The following is a 23,581-nucleotide window of genomic DNA, read 5'->3' on the forward strand; positions in this document are numbered from 1 at the left end:
GATTAAATAAAACTGAAATACTTAAGAAGAGGTGAGACTGGCCTCGGGCCGCCCTCAAGCTAATGATGCAGGGGGTTTCTGCCTCTCAGGGACATGCACAGCCCACAGAGCCACGCTGTGGCCCCAGGAGCAGAGGGCAACACTGAGTGGGATGACCAGCGGGAACTGCTGGCCAAACGGGGAAGAGGCAACTGGGACAGGGCCCGACAGGCACCGACCCTGACTAAGTCCCTGTGGATGAGTTTTTCTAGAACATCATTAACTCATTTACTATAAGCAGCTTCTTTCATTTGTTAGATGCCAGAGTTTTCTACTATTCATGTGGGCTCCTGTGGCCACAAGTAAAACCATAGGCCTAGTAAATTCATTCAAGCATAAAAATATGTCACACCTTTGAAAAAACAGACCAGTTTCCACTTCGTCTGGTCAGTAAGGGAGCGACTCAGCTCAGTGATCACCTAGGTCAGGTTTTAAAAGTTTTTTTCCTCATTTAAACTCCTCACTATTCAGACATACCTCAGGTAATAATGAGCTTTTTCCCGCGCAGCATAAATCACACGGGCTCATATATTGACGGCTATATCTTTCACATCTTTTTTTTGTCTGTTTTGAGTTTCCTTAAGGATTCCCAGAAAGGAGGAACTGAGTGTAGAATTGCCACCCGTCCCAATCTGAAAAATAAAATGCTGTGTGTCATTTTGTACCAATATGGGATGCGATTTCTCCGGTATTTTCGAAGGTGGTCACCCTAATCGAGTGAAATGCAGCCATAGTCCCAGGCGGCTTACATTCCTTCACTGTTTTTTCCCAAATGCTTCACGTACCTTTTCTGTACAATTCATCCAGATGGAGGTTATGATTATTATTGAAATAGTCCGGACAAGCAGTGCCACTGCCCGCCCCAACTCTCGGGTGAACGGCTCTCATTTGTCCATACCAAGTGATAATCTCACTTAATGCCTGCCTGTACCCCCCCTCCCCGACCCCCCCCCCCCCACACACACACCTCCAGCAGGGATTCTGAATATGGTGCCTCATACTCCGCAAAAACCCAACACTCTCTAGTGAAATCATTCATGCTCACACAAACGATGCAAAAATGTGATTTACCTTTAATGCCACATTAATATAATAATTTGATCAAACCATTCCAAACCGTTTCCAAATACCATTCCAGCAATAAAGCAAGACCAGAGGCACGGCTGACTTGGTTACACAGTGCAGTTTCAAGAAAACAAACAAAAAAAAAAATTGCCTTGCAGCATGATAGCTGGTTAACTCAACATCTGCAAACAGGGAGAACATTGCGAAATGCGGTTGGAAAAAAAAGTCATAATTATGCATAATAGATGCACTCCTTTCCACATATGGAAAATCTGAGTGTGCACAGCCCTGATCCCAGTTAACGCCGGCAGCAGAAGAGGCCAGATATAGCAGAACCGCCAAGAAAAATACAGGGATACGGCATAGATGTTGATAGAAATACAGTAAACCTACAGGAGATATTCTTGACAAGGAACAGCCATGGAAGGATATACATATATTAATATACATATGCACACACCAACCTGCATACTCAAGTAAATAAAATGTCTTGCCACATGCAATATATCATATTATATATAATTAATTTATCATATTAATATCAGTGGTTTATGCTTCAGATTTCCAATCATTGATCAAAAAAAACGGAAATCTGTTTGCATTAAACAAGGGCTGAACTCAGCGGATCCAATGAGCTAAAGTGAGTTAGAGCTGCAGGCGCGAATCGGCCTTTTCGGCTGCTAGCCTCCCATCCATAAATCAGTTATCACTTCATTTAACGTTCGAACGAGCTCTCGGTGTCTCGCACTCATGTCCGTTCATTCATAAAAAGATTTAATACGCTTGTATTAAGTCCTGGAAGTGCTGGAAATACCTGCTTCTTCGGCTCAACAAACATTTATCCCGGATACAGAAATATGTCTCCATGCTGGTCAGTAAGTAATAATCCACTGTCGGGTGTAGGTCTACTTAACCCGTGTGTTGTGGGCCCGATGTCAAAAGGTATTTATTTACTTCATGCGTAAAAACTGTAAGGAAATGAATCACCGATTAGGTTCACGATTCTAGCTGTCCGAGGTTTAACAGTAACCCGTTTTTTAAACGTTAAGTGACATTAAAATGATAAAAATGAACCAGCCTAGAGGATGTAACCAGTGAAAATATTATAAAAAAAAAATAAATACAGAACTCGTGCGTATTTTAATACTGATTTTAATGGTCAGTTTTTTTGTCTGCTGAATGTTACACCCACTACAAGCTGAATTTTGCTTGTCAATGTTTGCACTGCGCTCTGTGGTTCTGCCCCTCACAGTGTGCTGAGGTTTAAAGATGGTTCTGTGGCTTTGGCTAAGGCTCTTTGTGGCATGCAACCGAGGATGTGATCTTGTGAGCGGTTTGAAACACTTCTCAGAGACATAACTCAACGGTACCAGAAGGTACTTAGAGCAGCTGACATGGCTGCTTGGTCAGACCCCTTAAGCATGGGAGAGACAGTTTGATTTGTGCCCCCGTGTTACTCCTTCAACCAATAGTGCTCATGACCGCTTTGGTTTTCAGTGCTGGAACAGAATGTCCATTTTCGCTCTGGCTTCAGTAAGATGGTCTTATATGTGATTTTATAGACAGACCTATACTCTCAGAAAGTCACCTGCAAATGACTGGAGGAGAGCAGCTACAGAGACTCAAAATTATAACTCAAATCATCACGCATATGAATTAAATGTTTCCAGGAAAGTGAGTAATGAATCCCGTGGCTTTTGGCAGTCAACTGTGGGGCCCCCTGCTTATGACCAAACATTTCAAAAACCTCAGCTAAATTTCCCAAAGTCAGTTCTGGCAACTTATGCTGTCTAGGTATATCCACAGAGCTAGCGGTTAAACCAGAGAGTGTGAATACAGAAGTATTATGAATGTTACCTTTCGTCCGACAGACCTGCCAAAAATATCATCCTATTAACCTGAACAATATGAAAAGCATATAAGTGAGATGTTTTGGCAAGATGGATGATGTTTGTGTTTACAGAGACACGCTTCTTTAATTCCAATGTGCAGGTAACATTTTTGACTGGATGAAACATAACCACTTCCCCCGATCTGGAATGATCCGGAATGATCCGGAACGGGAAATGGGGAGACGTCTCCCCATTTGACACAGGATCTGTTTAACACGTCCATCATGAGGCTCTTCGTTGGCCCTCTCTTTTGGGGGGTTCTTTTAATGGGGTCAGGGTCCTTATAATGCAGGGTAAAAATGCCCCCCCACCAGATCAAGCCAGACTGCAGGCCTTTTCCCTCCATCAGGCGAGGCCCATGGGAATCTCTGGGGCTTCTCTGCCCAGTTTCTGCCGGTTCACCGGCACGTCCCGGGGGGGCTTCCCCCCACCCATCCGCTGCGCCCCCCCGTTAGTCATCCAGGTGCTGCTCCTCCCAGGTGGAGGTGGGGATGGCGCTGTACGGATCCATGATGACCTTGGCGCAGCGGATGATCATGGCCACCAGCAGGAAGCAGAGGAAGGCGATGCATGCCAGGGTCAGCCCCTGGTCCACGTCGACAAAGGCCGGGTCAGGGGTTGTCTCCTCCATCGCTTCGGTGTGTCCTCATTGGCCGCCTCGGCTACCATCCTGCTGTTTCACCTGAGAAGCACAGCGATGAAGGATAGACGGCAAAATGATCTACTTCAGCGTTTCCCAGTCCGCTCCTTGGGGACCCTCAGACAGTCCGTGTTTTTGCTCCTTCCCGGCTCCCGACTGTCCGGCAGTCGCCAAGGGTCGGCTTGGCAAACACTGATCTCCTTCACATAGCGGCCTCTGTAGAGATGTTGTTAATGGCTAGTACATGTAGTTTACCTCATATTTACCCGTAATTGCATAGGAGCAGGATGATGCATCTTTATTAACCCAGTCTAAAAAGTCTAATCTAAATTTACAGTTGCTTATATAGCAGAGAGTTATTTCCAAATTGACATGCAAGTGAAGCAAATAGCACATTACAAACAGAGTTGTATTTTTATTAAAATAAATGCTAAAAGACATCTGGTACTCATTGAAGTCTGAATTTTAGGCATTTGTAACATACTGATAGGTGTATCCATCACGCACAGTAGCTCAGTGGGTGGGCCTACAAGTTGGTACCTGATTACCAACCACGTGCGGGTGCCCTGCATCGGACTGACATCCTGTCTGGGGTGTTGCCTGTACTGAACAGGTGATATGTAAGATGGATCTGTCAAGCAATCAATATATAACACTGGCATTTCAATTCGGCACATTTTAAGTCTGAAGAGGAATAAAATCTTTAGGATCAATTAACGATTAATACTCCATGCACATCTTTTAAAAAAGGGCTACATTAAAAAACAACTGCATAAACGTGTCTGTTCAAAATGTATCTTGACCGTGTAATATACAGTGTAAAGAGTGTATGTTTATTTGCCAGAGTGTTGTCCTATTGCAGTTGGCACCGTATCCTCTGTGATGCATCGCCACTCAGAATATCCTACAGCTGATGATGCCCCCTACGTGCACTTTGGTACCGGTCCAGATCCCGCAGCCAGATCCGCGCTGGTGCTGCCAGGGCTTGGAGCGACCCTGCCTGTGCAATCAGTCTGATCTCTCTGCGCTCAGAGGTCACCCGGTCCTGGATCTAATAGAATCTGATCAATCGCTGGGGGCAGAGGATTCAAATCAGTGTGTCAAGAGAAACGGGGGCAGATTAAAATTACACTCGAGGCAATTTAGTGCGGGGGGGGGGGGGGGGGGATGGGTTACTGCTTGGTTGCTGTAACTGCGCGAAACCCAGGGTGGATAATAATGGGCTGAGAGGATGTGCTGCAACAAGCGGGTTGCTCGCGGGAGGCTTCTCGTGCTACGCAGGTCAGCGAGCTTGGGCGTCATTTACATTCACATTTACATGTATTCATTTAGCAGCCGCTCTTTGTCAAAGCAACGTACAAGCAAGGCAGATAACACACCACAAGCAGGTGAGGGACCTCAGCGAGGCTAAGCTTCCAGTGAGGGACCTCAGCGAGGCTAAGCTTCCAGTGAGGGACCTCAGCGAGGCTAAGCTTCCAGTGAGGGACCTCAGCGAGGCTAAGCTTCCAGTGAGAGACCTCAGCGAGGCTAAGCTTCCAGTGAGGGACCTCAGCGAGGCTAAACTTCCAGTGAGGGACCTCAGCGAGGCTAAACTTCCAGTGAGGGACCTCAGCGAGGCTAAGCTTCCAGTGAGGGACCTCAGCGAGGCTAAGCTTCCAGTGAGAGACCTCAGTGAGGCTAAGCTTCCAGTGAGGGACCGATAAATGCTGGACAGTGGTTTAGCTTCCGTTTGGAACGTTTCTCAGCATGAAAAGTGTAACAATACTAATGCTTCAGTTTATTAATGTTGGAGGTTCGACATGGCTGTCTAAAATGAGTTTGCATTGATGAATCGCACACGAACGCTTCGGCTAATTAAGCTCAGTCTGTAGGTTACTGTTGTAATTGTGTCCCTCAAAAACAGTGCAGCCTGTGTGTGTCTAGCTATTCAAATTTAGCTGGGATCCAGTTGACCACAGGAAAGTTTTCCGGTTTGGGAGCACTGGGGAATTACCGCACCCAAACGTGACACGGGGGCGGGAGCAGCCTCCTCCAAACCTGTCAGCTGCCCAGTTTCTTTAACTAGTTTTGTATTTTTGTTATTTGCCACTGAAGTAAACTCACAAACAACATGATCTGATGCTGCTTTACTAGCTGACAAGTATACAGTTTTACACAAAAGATGATTGGAAAAAAAAAACGACATAGCTGAGCTTAAATTAAGGGAATTGCGGTCTGGGGACTATTGTGACATGGTCATCAGTTGAAGTTGTTGAAAACCACACAGTAAAGATGTGCTGGAGAGATGGGCCTGGTTGAAGGAATTCACATTATCTTTTTAAGGCCTTAATGCTTAGAGAGAGCAAATGTTGCTCTCTCAGCAGAGCCGTATCTATCATCCTCCCCAGCAGAGCTGTCTGTATTGTTCAGAGGTAGATTAGTGTAAAGTGGCTGTCTATCTGCCTCAAGTGCAGCCCACTCTCTGCACACTGCTCTTGGATGTTTGGGTACCAGTGAAACCTTGTGTGTCGATTTACTAAAGCGACTCATGCAGCCGTTTATCCGGAATCGAGGGCTTGTGGAGAAAGTCTGCAGGTTACAAAGCGAATGACCGAATTCCAAAAATGTAGCATTATAGCTGAATTAGCAGGGTCAACTAGATCACCTCGTGGACGCGGAGTGCGGCCCTTTCGTCGCTAATTGCATCATTTCTGAGTCACTCTGCACCAGATTCTGACCACTTTTTTAGGGGCGAGTCAGTAGAAAGCTCATCAGGCTCTCGTGGGGAGTGCAGACGGAGCTTTGTGATGTACTGCGATGCCAAGTAGTGGGCTGATAGTGTCTCTTTGACGACGGTGCCTCCGGATGCATGCTAATCGCCTGTGGCTAGCTGCAGCTGGAGTCTACGTGCCGCTTTATCTTATTTTGTTATATACGACCTCAACAGAAATGCATTTCTTTCACTTTCAATCTGCTGCTACTCTTCTGACATTAATATCCCAGAGTCCAAAGAGTCTGAAAATGCCATCTATCCATGACTCCCCAGGGTAAATGTTTACTTGACTCCTTATACTTGGTGATGTCAATTATTTTTTAAAATACCTCTATTCCACCCAAGGCTTTGACCAACTGAAGTCCGTTCTGGGTCATTGCTGATTGGCTGGCCTGTTCTTCTCCTCCGGGAAAGCCAATCCCAATGCCAGTGTCTATCATTCTTCATTCTGATGTGTCCATACAGACTCACGCCTCTCTCCCTTTTGGCATCGGGTTATTCGGGCTGAACGGTGAAGGAATTTGCTCCCCTGCATGCTCGCTCCGAAGGCAGGACCACTGAAACGCACGACCTCCCGTGAATCGGAGTGTTTAAGGCAAACGATGTCCCAAGCATTCTAATAACTATATTCCTCAAAGTCATGAGTCAATTCCCACAAGAAATGCAAAATATAAATAGGATAAATGCTAGAGTTTATGAATAAGTAGCTTTGGCAAATGTTGAGAGAAAACAGTAAAAAAAAAAAGGTGTTTGCACCCTTTTCAGGGAAACTCTGTTATTTCGTAAAAATAGAGAGTGACACACAGGTCACCTGTGTTAGTGAACCTGGGTGTTATTCAGAGACCTCTCAGAGCGCCCCCTACTGGCTGGCTTGGGGCTGACACCTGGGGCCCTAAAACCCTTGGCTCCTGCTTGAACTCAGACAACGAGGAGGCCCCTCTGTTCCCTCCCCTCCTTCCCTTTCGGAATACCATACCTGCTTTATAATACTGAGCAATTTTGTTTGCCAGACATTTCTACATGTGCTGTTTCTGAGCCATAATTATTGCTTTTTTCAAGTACTTGGGCAAGTGTAACCTTGGTGACAGCATTAGCAATTTAATGGAAAATTAGGGCTGACTCTGTCAGGCAAGGACCCCTGTACAGGTACCTTTCATCTCCGCAGTGACTCAGTTCTGATCAAACATTTTTAGGTGGTTCTTTGATGTTCCATCTCTGCATTATGCTGCGGACTCCCGTCTACAGAACATTACCCCCGTCTCCCCCTGTTGATTTTAAAGCCAGGCGCTGGGGTACGCAGCTCCAGGTCGGGCTGTCATATAGCATAAGGAAGGTTAATTTATTCTGTTTAAAAATCAAGCTGATCAGAGCTAAGTGGCGTTTCCAGCATTCATATTTTCTGCACGTCACAGAATTGTTGTCGGAAGGCGAACGGAATGGCACATAAATGCCGTAAGAGGATATGTGGCTTTTGTCGTGAAATTCAGGAAATTCAGAGTGTCACGTAATGCAGATGCTGGTCTCTCAGCGGGCTCCGCAATTGAGCTGTGGGGTCGTTTTATCCAATGTCCATTAAAGAAACATGTCCGGCTACAAGGAGCACTGAAAAATGGGGCTCTTAGAAGGAGGTGGTGGTGTGGATTCTCAGGCAGGACAGTCAGGGGGAGGGACAAAGCAGATGGCGGCAGCCGCCGGGGTGCTGGGAGCCGGTGCGGCTCAGATGTTCAGGGATGCAGAGATTCCACACTGACCCCTCCCACGCTGACCCCTCCCACACTGACCCCTCCCACACTGACCCCTCCCACGCTGACCCCTCCCACGCTGACCCCTCCCACACTGACCCCTCCCACACTGACCCCTCCCACACTGACCCCTGCTAACGGTCCGCGGCTGCAGTATTGGTGCAGCATGCTGCAGCTCAGATAATCTAGGGGTTTCACCCCCACCCCGCAGCCCTGTCACAGGAGATGGATGACCCACCCCCTCCCCCCCCCCCTTCCTGATTTAGACCTTGTTAATGCACGATAAACAACCTCTTTCTGGGAATTCACTGCCAACATTCCAGTGTGCATCCTGGTGTCCCGAGGTATCTGGCGGTGCGTGTTCCAGGGCCCCGAGGTATCCAAGCCCCGAGGAGGCCTTTTGGGGCCATAACGGAGTTACGAGTGCTTTGATTGGTCACTCCTTTTATTCATTTTTCCTCGACATAGTAATGGCAGTTCTGCAATTTCCGTCTGCTACGAGGAAGCATAGAAAGCCGCGTCTGCTGTTGGTGACATTACGGGAGGAAATAGCTTTCCTCTCAACCGCAAATCGATGCCTCCGATCGCACAGATATGCTTGTCCTGTCCTCCTTTCAGTGCGTAAAATGGTTTTTGTGTCCTCCCGAATTCATTAAGGGCTGCCGGATGTCCCCTTTTTCACAGACCGCCAGCGGCACCGAGGTGTCACTGGGATGGTGAGAGGTGGTGTAGAGCGGAGGTAATGCTGCATAATCGATGGCAGAGCTGAACGAACGATTCACCACTACGTAGGTTAATCGTGGTCACACCAGAATTCTGCGGGGATTCATTTTGCAGGCCGCCACGTCCCCCTGGGCTAGTGTATTAATAAGATCTACTGACCTGGCAAAGTTTTTACAAAAGAGTGTTACAAAAAGACTAACTATTAAAGATGACCAAACTGCTTTTGGAACTTCCTGGGCTACCGAGGGTCAGCCAAGGTCGGCGTCCCACTGGCTTCCTGATTAGTTTCCTATTGGTTTCCTGCTGGCTTCCTGTTAGGTCTGTTGCCATTTTAGCATAGTTAAGGTCCTGCCGGGGCCACTGGGGATCTCCCGCTGTAGCCCGCTGTCCTAAAGTAGGCTGCTACGGGAAGACAGGCGTGTTTGTCCTAGAAACGCCCACTGTGTCTGTTTCGGAGTCCCGGGCCCTGCCTCTGTGCCCTTGTCACCTTTGGTGGGGCTTTCTGATTCTTAAGAGGGCGTCAGGGGTAAAGTGCTGAGCTGATACAGGCATCCTGACAGGTTGGGATGGCCTGACTGTGAGAAAGAGAGAGAGAGAGAGAGAGAGAGAGAGAAGAGAGAGGGAGAGAGACAGAGACTGGGGCTTCTCCTGAGAGAGAGAGGGGGGGGGAGGGAGAGAGCGAGCAGGGGGGAGGGAGAGAGAGAGAGAGAGAGAAAGAGAGAGAGACTGGGGCTTCTCCTGAGAGAGAAAGAGGGGGGAGGGAGAGAGAGAAGGAAGGAGCTAGAGGGAGAGAGAGAAAAGGAGAGTGAGGGACGGGGGCTTCTCCAGAGCTTTCAACTGCCAGGTGGACCTATCTGTGAGCTTGCTGTCACAGAAAGGGTCGATAGGATGACAGGGAGGATAGTGTGACAGGAACAATGAGTGAAAGGCAATAGTGTGACAGGGACAGAAGGGCTGATTTAGTGACAGGGATGAAAGGGAAGATCTGTAAACTGAGAAAGAGGTGATGACCATCATGAGCCAACTGTAACCTTAATAATGCAGCATCTGGAGAGATGACTTCTGTGAGACACTTCTGTGAGCAAAGGTCTGGCATAGTGCATAGTTTGTTCATCATCTATCAAATCACTGTGTACTGATTCAGTATCTGTGATCGCTCAGTCTTTGGAATGGTGCCCTTTTATAAGAGATTAAAGAGCCATAGGTGCACCTACTGATAGCGATAATCATTCTTAAATAGTCTCTTAATCTTAATGGCAGCCCATCCTGTGGGGGCCAGTGGGCTCCTACCCTCCACCTCCCAGGCTCCGCACTAACCCTCGCCTGCGTTCCAAGTTCTGGGTGCCAGGCGAAAGCATTCGGGACGTCATGCTGCCTGATCGCGGCTCCGCTCACCCACCGACGGGTCTGGCTGCCCGCCGCACCTTTTTATGAAGTCAAATTTATGAAGGCATGTTTCGTAACGTACGACTACCTCTCTGCCAAATCGTAACTCATTCGTATGATGGATGGCTGAGGATAAATCTTCTCGGAGAGTTAAAGTCGGGGTAATGCAGCGGTGTTTGGCACCGAGCTCCGAACTCGGGCAGCAGTGTAGAGGAAAAGCGGGCCGTGTTCATGGTAAACAAAGAACGACAGAACATGGAACCGTAAAAAACAAGAATTAAAGAAATGGGTTTATGCATCCTTGATCATGGCAGAGACCCAGTTTTAGCTGGAACCCCAGTAAAGTTCTGGCTGCCCCGTCGTCACTGGTGTCACGCAGGATAGCGCAGTGGACCGGGGGGGTTAGGTACGCCTGGCTGCCCCTAGAACCTCACTGCTGAGTCTATCACAGCTCACCTTCACGCCAAACAGCCCCGTCAGGCTGCACGACACCTCCATCACACCTGCCGGAAAGACAGCCACCTGCCACTGGGATCCTCTGTCCCCACCTGCCACTGGGATCCTCTGTCCAGTGCCCTGCGTATTAACCGACTCAAAGACTGACGCTTATAAATTATGGACACTGCAGAAGATTATATGATATTTATTCCCTGCATGTTATACTGAAGCAGAATTTGAAATCTGCCCCTAAATGAATGATTTTCCCCTGCTTATCAGTTCCATACCTTTATTCTTAATGCCTGATTTCTATGAATACTGACAACTTAAAGCGAGCAGTGTTTCTGATGTGATGACAGCCCACTACATCAAACAATCATGTTGCAGACACAAACAGATCTAATTTCATCATGTATTTTTGTAAACACCTTAGAAGTCTCTTGACCCGTTATTAATCTTTACAGCTTTTCATACGTAGTCAAAATATAATACGTCAAGACCAAGAGAAAATTGTCCATGACAAATTGGTCTCCTTGCCATGTTTAGCTGGACCAATCAAACTAACATCTACATCAGTACATCAGAACATGGATCCTTGGGTTGACAGAAACTTTAAATCCCTGCATGTTATTTTCCCTATGAAATGCTTCCACGTACCTTGTTTCAAAAATGATTCTGTGAACTTTTCTGGTGCTCAAACGCAGAACGTGCCCCTTTCGGAATAAAGCACGGGGGCACTGCATGGCCCGGACGGATCAATCCAGAAGCAGTCCATAACATGCCCCCCCACGGTCTCCCCGGGGTCCCATGCAAATTGAGCGGAGGGCTTTCATCCTACAAAGGCTCGGGCAGTGTGAAAGGATAGCTGGCCCTCACTCCGAGGAAAATCCCAACTGCCGACACAGGAAGCACAGAGAAACCAACGACCCGGCACTGGGCGACCAGTCTTGGAACGGAACCCCCCCCCCCCCCCCCCGATACGGTTTGAATTATATCGAGGAAATGAGGCAGAAAGAAGAAGAAAAAAGTACCTCCTGGTTGCCACGGCAATAAAAGAACAGCTTTACCTGACCGCTCTCACATCCTGTGGAGGGGAAAGTAGCGACGGTGGTTTGCAGCGCGGCACCGGTAGCCGGAGTGCATCGCCTATTGCTGCATCACATCAGGGCCGATTCACTGCATCTCCTCGCCAGCGTGGCCGGGGAGCGCCGACCGGCTCGGAAGGCAGGAGAGGGAATTCCATCCGCCGGTGCTGCCGCTGACTCCTCACACGCGTCCTCTGCCTCTCACCCGCCGGCGTGCTCCCAGCCACCACTGTCTGTGCCGTGCGCGCGTGTCTGTGTGTGCGTGTGTGTCTGCGCGTGTGTCTCTGTGTATGTGTGTGTGTGCGGCTGCACCACAGTCTGCCCATCATCCCACCCAGGCTGGACATTCTGAGGCTTACTGGCTCCCCCCCCCCCCCCCAATATTAGATTGCTCTTGGGCCCACTGTCAAACTCAGAAGGCTGCAAGGGGCCAAGCTGCAGGGGGTGGGGCAAGACCCTGGCAACAGGTGACAGAAACCATGACTCAATCAACCTTATCTGTCCCCCCCCAGGTCATGACGGCTCAAGCCACTGTCAGGGACCATCCCACAAGCGACTCCACACCCAAGGACGACCGGGGGGGGGGGGGGGGGTGGTAAATAAATGCACAAATAAACATGTCCCCTTCAGATTATCGTGACGCTTGTTTCCATAATTACCACATCATTTTTTGCCTGGTCAATAAATGTATTCTCCACTTTGATTTACAGTCAAATCCCATTGTAGGAGAGAATAGGAGCCAATGACAGATAAGAGAAGTCCAGCATAATTTATTGTTTCAGTTCTGTTGATTAACTATAGATGGACTGCAGACATTTTAATGTGCATGGCTTTATTTTCTCTGTTTGCCAGGTCACTGCATTGTACTGCCTGATTGTTAATGAGGCATATTCACCACTGGTTACGTATTAGTCACTTGGCATGTCCGTAAAATACCAGCCATGGGATTGGGACCTCCTACATAAGGACACACCTCAGTGCTGGTAAGGACCCAGTTAACCATGGTTGTCAGGGTCGCATGTGGCCTAAGGATCTGATCTATGGACCGGATCAAAGCTGCTTTTTGTTTACAGATTCACAATCGATAAGATCTGGGAAGGGAGGGAGGCAGGAGAAATGAAGCGAAAGGAGGTCAGTACAGCGCCAAGCTAAGACGGCTTTGCCAGATGTTACAACTACCCTTTGCTGAGGCAGTCATAGCCTCTGAGGCAGTCATAGCCTCTGAATGTTCATCAGGCTCTTCAACAGATATGTACTGGATTAGGTAAACCATAGTAAACCATGGACTGCAGAATCGTGGGGGGTGAGGGGAGTGGGAGGCCATGCCAATGTCCCAGTAACTTTCGGAGCATCTTTGAGAATGCAGTCATGAACAATCATGAAAAAATTACCTCCAAATAATTTTATGCAAAACAATTAAGTTTTTATTTTTTTAAAAAAAAAGCCTAAATTATGTCCTTGCATTTTTTTTAGGTGAGGCGAAAAATATTGCCAGGTGTTGCGATTTGATATCTGCCAATCAGTGGTATTTTTAGACTTATATTTAATGTCACGTCATCATGGCATTGGCAGGCATCGGGAGGAGGGGAGCAGCCTTTGACGGGTTAGGAAAAAAAACAGGAGGCAGAAGGTTATATCTGAGTTTCCATGACTTAATTCCCTCTCCTTACGCTCGCCCCCCAAAATGTGTCCTATGGATCATGAGGAAAACACCAAAACCCATTTGGGGAGACTTCTGTAATCCGTAGCCCTCCCTTGGTGTGATTGCATCCTGCCATTTGAGAAAACCAGTCTTAATTCCCATTAATTGCAATATCTCTGCACTACTGCTCCGAGAAGAAGTCAAAGGAAATCAATCACTGGGAAAGAGAGGCTGGTTGCTAGGTGATTATTGACTTATTAATAACCATTTGTCATTTAAACTGAAATGCTCTGAGTTTATATACTTCATACACGTTTCTGAATCTATCTGCTAGAGCAGAGAGGAGGCTTACTGTGCGACTGGCTCACCGTAATCCTCTGCTGGTCGGAGTGTCACGTCCTACAACTGTTAGATCTCATGAGAAAGTGCTGCCTTGTACTGTTTTACAAAACAGCTCCTCACATGGCCTGTGCTGAGCATGAAGTAAAAGAGCCAAAATAAAAAAGGAGAGTGACCACTGACTGCTACTCCTGAAGGGTTTCTGAAACTGGGCGTGACCTACATTCTGCTCCCAGCAGCACATGGGGGGGGGGGTTACATCAGGAGTATGCAAAAATCAAAAATAACTCCTGCCAGCTTAGAGGCTTGCCTTTTGCCTGGCATGTGTGTGCGAATCTTGCCTTGGGTTGGGCCGCTTAGGTTGGCACTTTCAGTCTGACAAGATACGAGTCCCACGATATGATTTTGCAGAGTTGGGGGGAAGCTGATGGTAGGTATTGGGCTCCTGGAAGTGCCAGGGTATCTATACCCCACTAACCACGGTGAAGAGTGGATTGGTGAGTGTGTGTCCGCTGACGGACTGGCTCCTGTCTGGGATGTCGCCCGCTTTGTGCCACGGCGGCACTAGGAGCCATTATGGAAGATTGTCAGGGTTGGTGCCTGTCCGACCATGTCCTATGTGTCTTGTCCAATTTTGGCCAGCAGGTGTCGCTGATCATCCCGTTTCCACCCTCTCTGTCTTGTAGCCCTTCAGCTCCTATAGCTCCCCCATTCAAAACTGGCCCTCGATTCCAAATCCAGACCTTGTTTTCAGTTCTCCCATGTAGTTAGTTTAATAATTACTTTATTCTGATTGGCCAGAGGCTGATTCACAGGTAAAGGAAGGCCCTTGAGGGCCGTGATTTGCATAGCCCTGTCCTCGAGTGTTTCCCTGCTCCCCAGGCCGCCGTTTAGCTCAATGGGTTGAGTGAGCGGCTCTGAGGCTGCCCCCTCCAGTCAGGAGTCACCTGTTATTTAATATGTATTGGTTACAGTCCTGCTTTTTGTTGTGCTCTGGTGCCTAAAGTTTTGTTTACTTTGTGGTTTCTTTAGTTTGTTCTTAATTTTCCTGTTTTGTTTTTGAGCCCTCATTGTCCCTTTATTTTGTGGTTTTCCCCTCTGCATTCTGTTTTGGTTAATAAATCCCTTTTCGTTTGAGGCACTCTGTGGATTGTCCCTCTTTTCCCTCCTTCACCCACCATAACGGAAGATGAATGTTTCTGCTTAGGCATCTTCAACATCTAAACCTAAACAGGAGGTATGCAAACTATCTAAAGCTAAATTAGCAATACTGATGTATAAATATGTCTCCTTAGATACGCATCTATTATATCAGTAATGATAATTCTGAACAAAGATAACTATCTTTTTGCTTCATTTCCTCATGGTTAATTCATTTCCTTCAATTAGAACCTAGGGCATAACTTTGGGTTGAGCACTGGGGGGTTGAGGTCTCCGTCCATTTAAGGGGGTCCAGGGGGTTGTATTGGCTGGTTTTGATTATTGGGCGAGGGGTTACAACCCCCCCCCCCCCATCCCCCATAATTTACGCCCATGATTAAAACCCATATAATTCCTAGCTCTCCTTTGTGTACCTGACCAACGTGGCAATTATAATAGCACCAGCTGTTCATTAAAGTAAAATATATTACCGTAAATTAACAACCTATATTTTCATCCGGTGATAAATCGCTGTAGGGAAATGTGAGAAAGGTCCGTTCAAGTCGAATAAAACCTAAATGAAATTGAACTCTTTCACGCAAGATCTTTATTTAAAAGCATTGTCACACATATAAAACGGTGCCAGTACGGCGCAGGGAAGAAATTAATTTAAAATATTTATAAAGCCTCAGCGAAAGGCCACTTGTGTCCCTCAGCATTCCTGCTAAAGTTAATGTTGACTATGTAAACAGGGGAACAGACCAGTGAAGGATTGCTGCTTATGACCCAAATTAAGTTAAATTACAATCTATTCACGACATAATCTTAATCGTTGCGTCGAAAGGGATTAATCGGGAATTCCCGATGGACATTTAAAGTAAATTAATCCCTGACATTGACAGCAGCGTCCTTGGGAAATCCCATCGGGGACTCTGCAAAAAAACACGTTATGTTTCTCGCAACTGGTACCAGTTACGCCGAACATGCAGCGGGGATACCACGGAAACAATACTAATTCACAATACTAATTTCAACTATTAATACTTAAAGGCCTATATCTTCTAATCAATATAATTTGTAATTATTATGCAGAAATATATGAGTCTTGGTAACCGCATACAAGTTTTAGACTAAATTATATGTCTTTGGTGTAAACTTTCGTTTACTCCCTTACCTGAACTAAAGCTGACTACATTTATTCATATGCATCCTTAAATTAAATTTGATTTTACATAATTTTATATGTCTGTTTTAATAAAAGCACCAGTCGCCTTTTTGGGGGTTTGACAGTACCAACCCGCGTTTGTCAAGTACGTCACTGCATGTTTTATGTTAATCGTATACCATAACCTGCGTATACCATAACCAGCGTATACCATAACCAGCCCATATCACGATAGCGTGAGCGCTCGCTGGCACGGACGGGACCGTGACGCAGCCCGTCCAGATCCGAACCGTCCAGGCTAGACTCCGGCTCTTCACTGTATTAATTAATTCAGGGCAAGTCTCGCGGTGTTACCTCTCAGACATCTTGCATTTTTCAGTCTGAGAAAGAAAGAGGCGATTTATCGCGTAGTCCGTCCGAAACGGGTCGCCGCTCGGTCCGGAGCAGCTCCGCGCTTCGAGGTGCAGATCGCTTGCCTGCCGCTTGCCGTGCCGAACCCGGCAGCGGCTCGCCTTCCCCGGGCTGTCCTGAGTCCTGCGTCATCATCTTTTCTGCATTTTCGCCTTTTTCTCCCCAATCCGAGACAACATGGCAACACCCGCCGCTGTTAATCCGTCGGGTAAGTGTAACATTCATTTTGAAGGGAAGCGATCGGTCGCGTTAAAAGCGACGTGAGACATCGCGTGTAATGTTGGCTAATTTTTCTACGGTAACAAAAGAATCGCAGCTCCGGTGCCTTTTTTCCCTCCGACATCAGAAGGGACTGGCTGCCTGCATATGTGGGGGAAGGGGGGATGCTGCCTTTATAACAATCTAACATTTAACTCATAAGAGCTGATTTTTCATTTTTTTGTCCCGTGATCTGCCAATACATGATTATTTGTCTCTTACATTTTCCGTATCCTGCTAAAGTCACTAATTCTGACTTGCATGCGATAGTTTGCGACGATCAAAGGTTCTTTTTTTGTAAATGCAAATTGTGGATTTTCTGAATACATTAGACAGCGAGCAGTACGTGATTGATTTCCTTGATTAATCTCCTTAAGAACACAAAGGTCCTTTTTGCGCAGGCTAAGGCTTGCCTTGCGGGCTTAAACCTCCTTCACTGTTAGTCGGACGCTGCCCCTTACTTTCACTGCCTGTTGATTCCAACATATACAATCGTTCTTTTAATTTTTTTCCTTTTACTTGCGGTTGATTATTTTAAAGCAAACATATGCTACAAAAAAGGGCATTTGGCGCTACAGTGTAACTGTTGGTGAAGAGTTTAGACAATGCAGATGGGCATGACTGAAAGGGTTATGTAACAGGCAAAAATTGGTGTATCGGTCCGCTCTCCTTATGCGCGTGTATGTGTTTGGAGGTTGGTGTGGAGCACGCAGCAGATGGAGTTTCTGGCATCTGCAAAGATGCTGTGGTTGGTTTCCATGGAGCTAAAAAAAAAGAGTTAAGTCCGGTGATATCAGCTATGTCAGTAGGCAAGCGTGGGCTGATGATGATAATTGTGATAATGATCTGGGCTTCTGCTGTTTTGGAAAAGCATTAGGAATGATTCAACAAAGGTGTGTATATATACATATACATACATATATACATGAGGGCAAGTTTGAGGCTCAGGAACTGAAAATGGACTCTCTGCCATTAGTTTAATTGTTTACTCATTACCTACCGCAGAGAGATCAGTGTGCTGTCAGCAATCACTAACAGCATCACCCTGTAAGGGCTGCGGTAGCCAGCAAGTGGAGTTTGGCTTTTAGGTCAGTGCTAAACACGACCGATTCGGACTCGGGAGGGCCTGTTTGTTCAGGTGGGGTTGGAGTATGGTGAGGAATAGCAGGCCAACAGCTGAGAGAAGGCTGATGTCAGACATGGAGGAGGCGCAGGAGGAGTGGAGGAGGATGAGGAGGTGTGCTGCTCCTCTTCAAGGCTACGTCAAGCGTCTGTCTGGAAAGGGGGAACACTATCGGCATTCAGACATGACTAGACTATGTGCTGTTCACAGCCACTGCTGTTTATTACCTGTGTAATGGTGCCCAATAATCATTTTGGAATAATACTAAACCACATAGAAAGTCCTGTAGTGTTATGAAGAAATGGCAATTTATATAATTAAAATTCTGATTAACACCGATATATCGCATGGTGTGAAAATACCTACAGAGTGCAAGCAAAGTCTAGGCTGATATTCCCATCATCAGATTATTTAAACTGAAAAATAACCAAAGAAATCCTGGTGTAAAGGTATGTTTACATATAACAAACATTTTCGAGTACGATTTCTCAACAGTGGCACTTGTCAGCTGGTGGAATGACTTGGGCGAGACAAATGTGTATTTTTTGCGTCTGGGAACAGAGTCACTTCCACAGTCACCTGTGTGACAGCTGGAACGGTTTAAAGATCGCAGGCATTGCTAGGATGTGCTGACGACATGTTTTTTTTTTGTGAACCTGTTTATTTGTGGACAGGTATAACAAGATTGTATCAGAATTAGATTGTAAGGTTGCAATGAACTATTAGGTCTAGCGAAATTACAATCGCGTTAGCCTGGTTAGCATGACTGACTGCTGTATCTTGCAGCATAGAATCACACTATACCGGTGACTAAAACCAGCACTAAACAACATTAATACTGAACAACGCTCATTCATAACAAGCCCATTCTTTGGACTTACTTCAGTCTAAAGGTTTTTAATTTGTAGCAGAGCTACAACACAGCTAGCTCTGTTGTTGTGGAAAATGAACAGTAACCTTGTCACTTCTTCATTGTGGTTTTGACACTTTGTCTCAGTGGAAGAGCCTCTTCTGAACAGAGACCATTAGTTGTACATAATAATCTTATGTTTTGCAGTTTTAGTCGATGCTGTTGTTTATGACTGCAGCTAATGACTTCCCTTCCTGTTTATGTAGTGTTTGGTACCACTCTGCCTGGAGTCTCCTAAGACCTGTCAGGGCTGGGATGTTCAAATAAAATCACCTGGGATTCTTTTCCGATACGGCCATAGAAATTCTGTGCTTGTGCCTTACCTACGTAGTAACGAAGGTGACGGCGTGATTGATCTTAAGCAAACAAAAAAGTTCAAGGTCTCTCTGTCCCAAACTGTGGCCCTTAGCTGTTCCATGTGTCTCCCATGTCTTCACTTACATGTCTGTAAGCTCTAATATACATGGAAAGCATTTTTCACACTTTCTGACACTTGACAAAAGCTTCCCTGTGATTTGCTTGTGAAATGTATTTTTGTTGACACTTCACAAGATTGGTGAGGTGATTTTTAATTCCTCAGATTCTCTATGTAGGTTCAGGCTTTTCTTGTATGAAACGCCTGATTTATCTGTTTAAACCACATGATAATTTCCATTAGGCAGCTTTTAAAACACACAACACTCCTTCCATTTGTTGCGTTGGTATTCACTCCACACAGGCGCTGCTCATTCAATCCTGAAAGCGCAGCAAAGGTTACATTAATCATTTGTTAAAATACGGAGGCTCGACTCTCCATCAGTAATTATAGTGCAAATGAAAGCTTTATTATGCAAGGAACGAGGGTCGTGATTCATAGCCGTGGTTACAGGAAACAGAATCGTCAGCATATATAAACATAGCCTGTGCTAGAATGGAATGTGTCTACGAGATTTTTACTATGCTAAACAAATAAAGCGAAACAAAACAGGCGTGGTATTGTAAAGATGGTGGAAAGAAAATGGTTGTTGTTGTTGTTAAGCTGTTTGGCATGGGGGGACGGTGCCATGAGAAGCATGTACACATCCATTCCGATTTTTTCTGTGACAGGCGCGTGTTGAAGGCCATTCGGCTGCTTGGTTTGTTTGGGGCTGAAAGACTGCTGAGGTAACAGGACATAGGAGGCCTGCGGCCCAAAGTTTTTTTTTTTTTTTTCCGTCCTATGAGATTTGATCAGTGGCATGAAGTCTTAATTTTAATTTTGTAATTATAGTTGAATACTGCCTACAAATCCAGCTCCAATTCTGTCTTCTGCCCCCTGCTGGCAGATACAGTAAATGCAACTCAGACAAGAATGTTGACAGCGAACAATGTTAAATATAGAAAGGAGTAAATTTCTTTTGTTTAGTTTTTTTTCCCAGTTTGTTTGACAGCAGCTTGTTTGCTATGAAGAGAATGAATGGAGTCCACAGTAGAGAATGTTGATTTGGCCCTGGAGTCAATTACAGCAGCTGCCATTCGTTTGTTTGTTCTGTCTGTTGCGGCCAAATGAACACAAGCACCTTCTGGGGTGGATGTTGATTTTTGTTCTGTTCGTGTTGTCATGTGCTGGCATGCAGAGATGGCCACGGACCTCCCTGGACCCGTGACGATGCCGGGCACTGTGGTGGGGGCAGGGCAGGTACGGATGGCTGGTTCGATGCCCGGCCGGGGCGGCAAGAGGAGATCTGGAGGGTGAGTATTTGGGAATAGTGAACCAGTCTTCCGTGGGGAATCTGGCGGTCATGCGGCTATTTCAAAAAGGTGACTGTAGCGGGTTTGCTGGCCGGCTTGGGCAGGTGGGCGGCCTCATCCTCCCAGCGCTGTTCTGGCGTGCGCTCGCCCACGCCCCTGTCCGCACGACTGGCGAGCCCTGGTACGAGTCAGAGCTCGGAGCCCCCTGTGCGACAGCCCACTCGTCAGCGTGCGTCTGAAGCCTGAAAGCGGCCCTCGCACACGCTCCTGTGGGTGTGCTTCAGAACGGCCTGTTCCTGGCGCTCCACGTCCTGTTACGTAAATAGCATGGAGAGGGAAAGGTGCCGTGGAAATGGAAGTGATCATGGATCTGATTGGTTAATTGTATGCTTACGTTTCACCCACTTGGGTCACGCGGGGGGCAGATTGATGTTGCGATGACTAATAAGAGTAAATAGGTTCTTTGTTTTTCATCAAAGGGGAATGTTTATATAAAATTATTACAAATTTTGTTTCCTTTTCATGGAGAAATCTGGAGTGAAGAGCAATAGAAGTTAAAAAATAATATATAAAAATAAATAATAATGGTTGTTTAAGTCTGTCCAGTAACCAGAGTTTAAAAGGAACAGATTGTTCCCTGTGTTAGTTTGTTAGGTGATTGCTGTGCTGATGATGTCCACATGAGAAAAGTTTCCCCCCTGTGAGAATCTGGATGGTTCTGCCCCATGAGGCCAGCAGGTAGCTTGTTGAACTTCCAACAGCATCATGGCTATGTAAGCCCTGATGATCCAAAATAAGAATTTTTCTCTTTGATTTGGAATAACTATGGATTATTTGAAGAAAAAATAAAAGATTATTCAGTCATCTATTTTTTTAAGTTTTTCTGATCCCGCTTTAATTTAAATGTTCTTAGTTCTTAGTTCTTAGTTTTAAAGCACTAGGAGGAAATCTTGAGTAAATTTGAATGCAACAGAAAAGGAGTCTGTACAATATAAAATCAATTGTAAACCGACAGTCTAATTTCGTGCAATCCTAAATGTAGCAGCCTGACATTTATTTACATTTCAATCGACTTGTAGGTGTTTGATAGAGGATGTCGCATTGGGAAATTTTTCACCTTCGTACAAGAGCTATAAGATTAACAGCTGACAATTAAACTTCATTTTCTGAATGGGGAATTATAAGTGCGCTGCGATTGACCTTGCACGCTGCAATACCGTGCGAATCGTTTCATAAATGTTAACCGCAAAAAATGTCACGGCTAAAAGATGTTTTCCAAACAAGCTGCAATAGGCTTTTTGTTGTCTGTAAGTGGACGTGTTGCAGTTTTCAGCTTCACGTTGATATTATTGTAGCTACTAGGCCTAAACTAAACGCATTATTTAGACAACAGCCACTGAATTAAGCAGTTACATTGAAACTCGGGTTTTCCTGGAATGGAGACAGTTCTGCTGTTTTGCTGCCGTATTATACAGTCAGGAGTGCGTGACTAACCCGCCCACCCAAATGTGTCAGATTGTATTAACGAAGCCTGATGCTTTCACGTTTGGCGAAAAGCCGGCCGGTAAATTAAATTTGCGATTAACCGCGTCCGCAATTTAAGGCGATTCTTATACTACAAAGACGCCATGTTCGGATTAGCGCTCGGCTTTATTTCCACACACTTTACGCGACAGGGACGTAGATGGAGTGGGTTTGGTGCTGAGGAGATCGATCGCGCGCACAGCACGTGGCGCGGGCAGCACTCTGCGCTTCCCGCGGGCGAAGAACACGCGCCTCCTAATTATAATGTACTGATAAGTGCATGGAGGCTGTGTTACCTGTAGATGCGTAAAACCGTGTAACTAAAGTTATCTCTAGTAGACTGAGCTGGTAAATTTGCAGTCAGTGTTCGTTAAATGTTAATCGGTCCAGAAACGTTGAATGAGTAGCGCCATTAGGAGCCCTTCCTTTTCTCACTACTTTATTTAATAACATACTCACTACTCAGGCGTTTTAATGTTTTCAGTTCTATTTTGTTCTGTCTGCAGTTTGAATTACGTTTTTTTTTAAAGTACACGTTTCAGGCTTGTTAGAAAAACGCATAGGTTCCTCCAAGGTGACACTTTTACCCAAACAGGCTTACAGTTTTACTCCAGTTTATATAGCTGGCTGTTTACTGGAGCGATTCAGATTGAGTGTTTTGCTCCAGGGTATAACAGCAGGGCCCCTCTGAGGATTTGAATGACCAGCAGTTGCATGCATGCTGACTGCTACGCTATAACCCGATGCCCAGGTAGGAAGCAAGTGAGCTGATTGATGCTGTATGTTACGTGGCCATCTCAGCTACTCCAATCTTTAAGTTTGAACCTGACAGCCTGTTTCTGCGGCTCGTTTTGACGTGTTAGAGTTGGGGACTTCTACCATCCGGCACCTCCATCCATGAGCGTTCTCCCTTTCTGTCTCACGCACATCTTCTAATTCTGCGGAATGTGACTGAAATGCCTCATGGGGTGGACAGGGAGACAGGCATATTATTGGACCTCTAAAATTAATGTTATGAGGTTTAAAATTTAAATCTGCCTGTTTTTAAATATATTTATGGAGAAAATTTAATTACTGAAAATACTTCCAATATGGTGAAATTTTGTTTCTAATTGTTTCTTTTCAGAATGGACTTCGATGATGAAGACGGAGAGGGACCCAGCAAATTTTCAAGGTCAGGATGCACAGGACATGCTGTTCCATGTGGACAAAAGATACAAATTTATATGTTTACAGCATAAAGTCACTTATTTTGTATGACGTGTCAGTGTACAGTAACATTGAAAATTGCTGTTATATAGCAAAATGTTATTCGTAAACAATCCACTTTCAAAAATTTGTGTTCATATACATGTATTTTTGTTTTGGTTTTTTGTGAAAGTCATTGCATCATCAGTAGCTTTGCTTACGTCAGCCATCCGTTCTTGTATAGTTTTTTTCTGCTTGGTTATTGTTCTGTTGTGTGTTTTTTTCGTTAAAGCATCTGTATCCTTCCTTATTTGTTCAGAACTTCCATCAATTGTGTTTGCTTTCTGTTGACTCGTGTGGGCACTGTAGAGGAGAAAGAGCCCTCTGCTGGAGAGAAGGAGAAATACGG

General features: G+C 45.8%; 2 protein-coding genes across 7 annotated transcripts in view; one reads left to right on the forward strand and one right to left on the reverse strand.

Annotated features, from left to right (window-relative positions):
• Window positions 1-2,240: 2,240 nt before the first annotated feature.
• LOC111844947 (cortexin domain-containing 1 protein) lies at window positions 2,241-12,086 on the reverse strand. Of its 2 annotated transcripts, none has more exons than XM_023813903.2 (2): window positions 11,745-12,086; window positions 2,241-3,678 (listed from the first exon to the last, which is right to left on the reverse strand). In XM_023813903.2, the coding sequence occupies exon 2, from the start codon at window positions 3,625-3,627 to the stop codon at window positions 3,448-3,450; it is 180 nt and encodes a 59-aa protein (XP_023669671.1). In that variant the 5' UTR covers window positions 3,628-3,678; window positions 11,745-12,086; the 3' UTR covers window positions 2,241-3,447. The 2 variants fall into 2 exon arrangements, with proteins under 2 accessions (XP_023669671.1, XP_023669672.1); XM_023813904.2 differs by having other exon boundaries at window positions 2,241-3,852.
• Window positions 12,087-16,246: 4,160 nt separating this feature from the next.
• The window catches only part of arnt2 (aryl-hydrocarbon receptor nuclear translocator 2), a 30,376-nt gene continuing 23,041 nt past the window's right edge, over window positions 16,247-23,581 (forward strand). For 3 of the 5 annotated variants that reach the window (XM_023813853.2, XM_072717913.1, XM_072717915.1), the window contains exons 1-3: window positions 16,247-16,667; window positions 20,346-20,460; window positions 23,111-23,158. In XM_023813853.2, the coding sequence (XP_023669621.1) occupies window positions 16,637-16,667; window positions 20,346-20,460; window positions 23,111-23,158 (194 nt within the window). In that variant the 5' untranslated portion in view covers window positions 16,247-16,636. The remainder of the gene's footprint in view (window positions 16,668-20,345; window positions 20,461-23,110; window positions 23,159-23,581) is intronic. The other 2 variants (XM_023813855.2, XM_072717914.1) reach the window with 1 other exon arrangement.

Source organism: Paramormyrops kingsleyae, chromosome 11 (genome assembly GCF_048594095.1).
Source record: "Paramormyrops kingsleyae isolate MSU_618 chromosome 11, PKINGS_0.4, whole genome shotgun sequence".
NCBI lineage: Eukaryota > Metazoa > Chordata > Actinopteri > Osteoglossiformes > Mormyridae > Paramormyrops > Paramormyrops kingsleyae.

What these genes read in the sequence shown, in the direction of transcription:
- LOC111844947 (XM_023813903.2), bottom strand. Translation starts at nt 3,627, where the DNA reads ATGGAGGAGACAACCCCTGACCCGGCCTTTGTCGACGTGGACCAGGGG.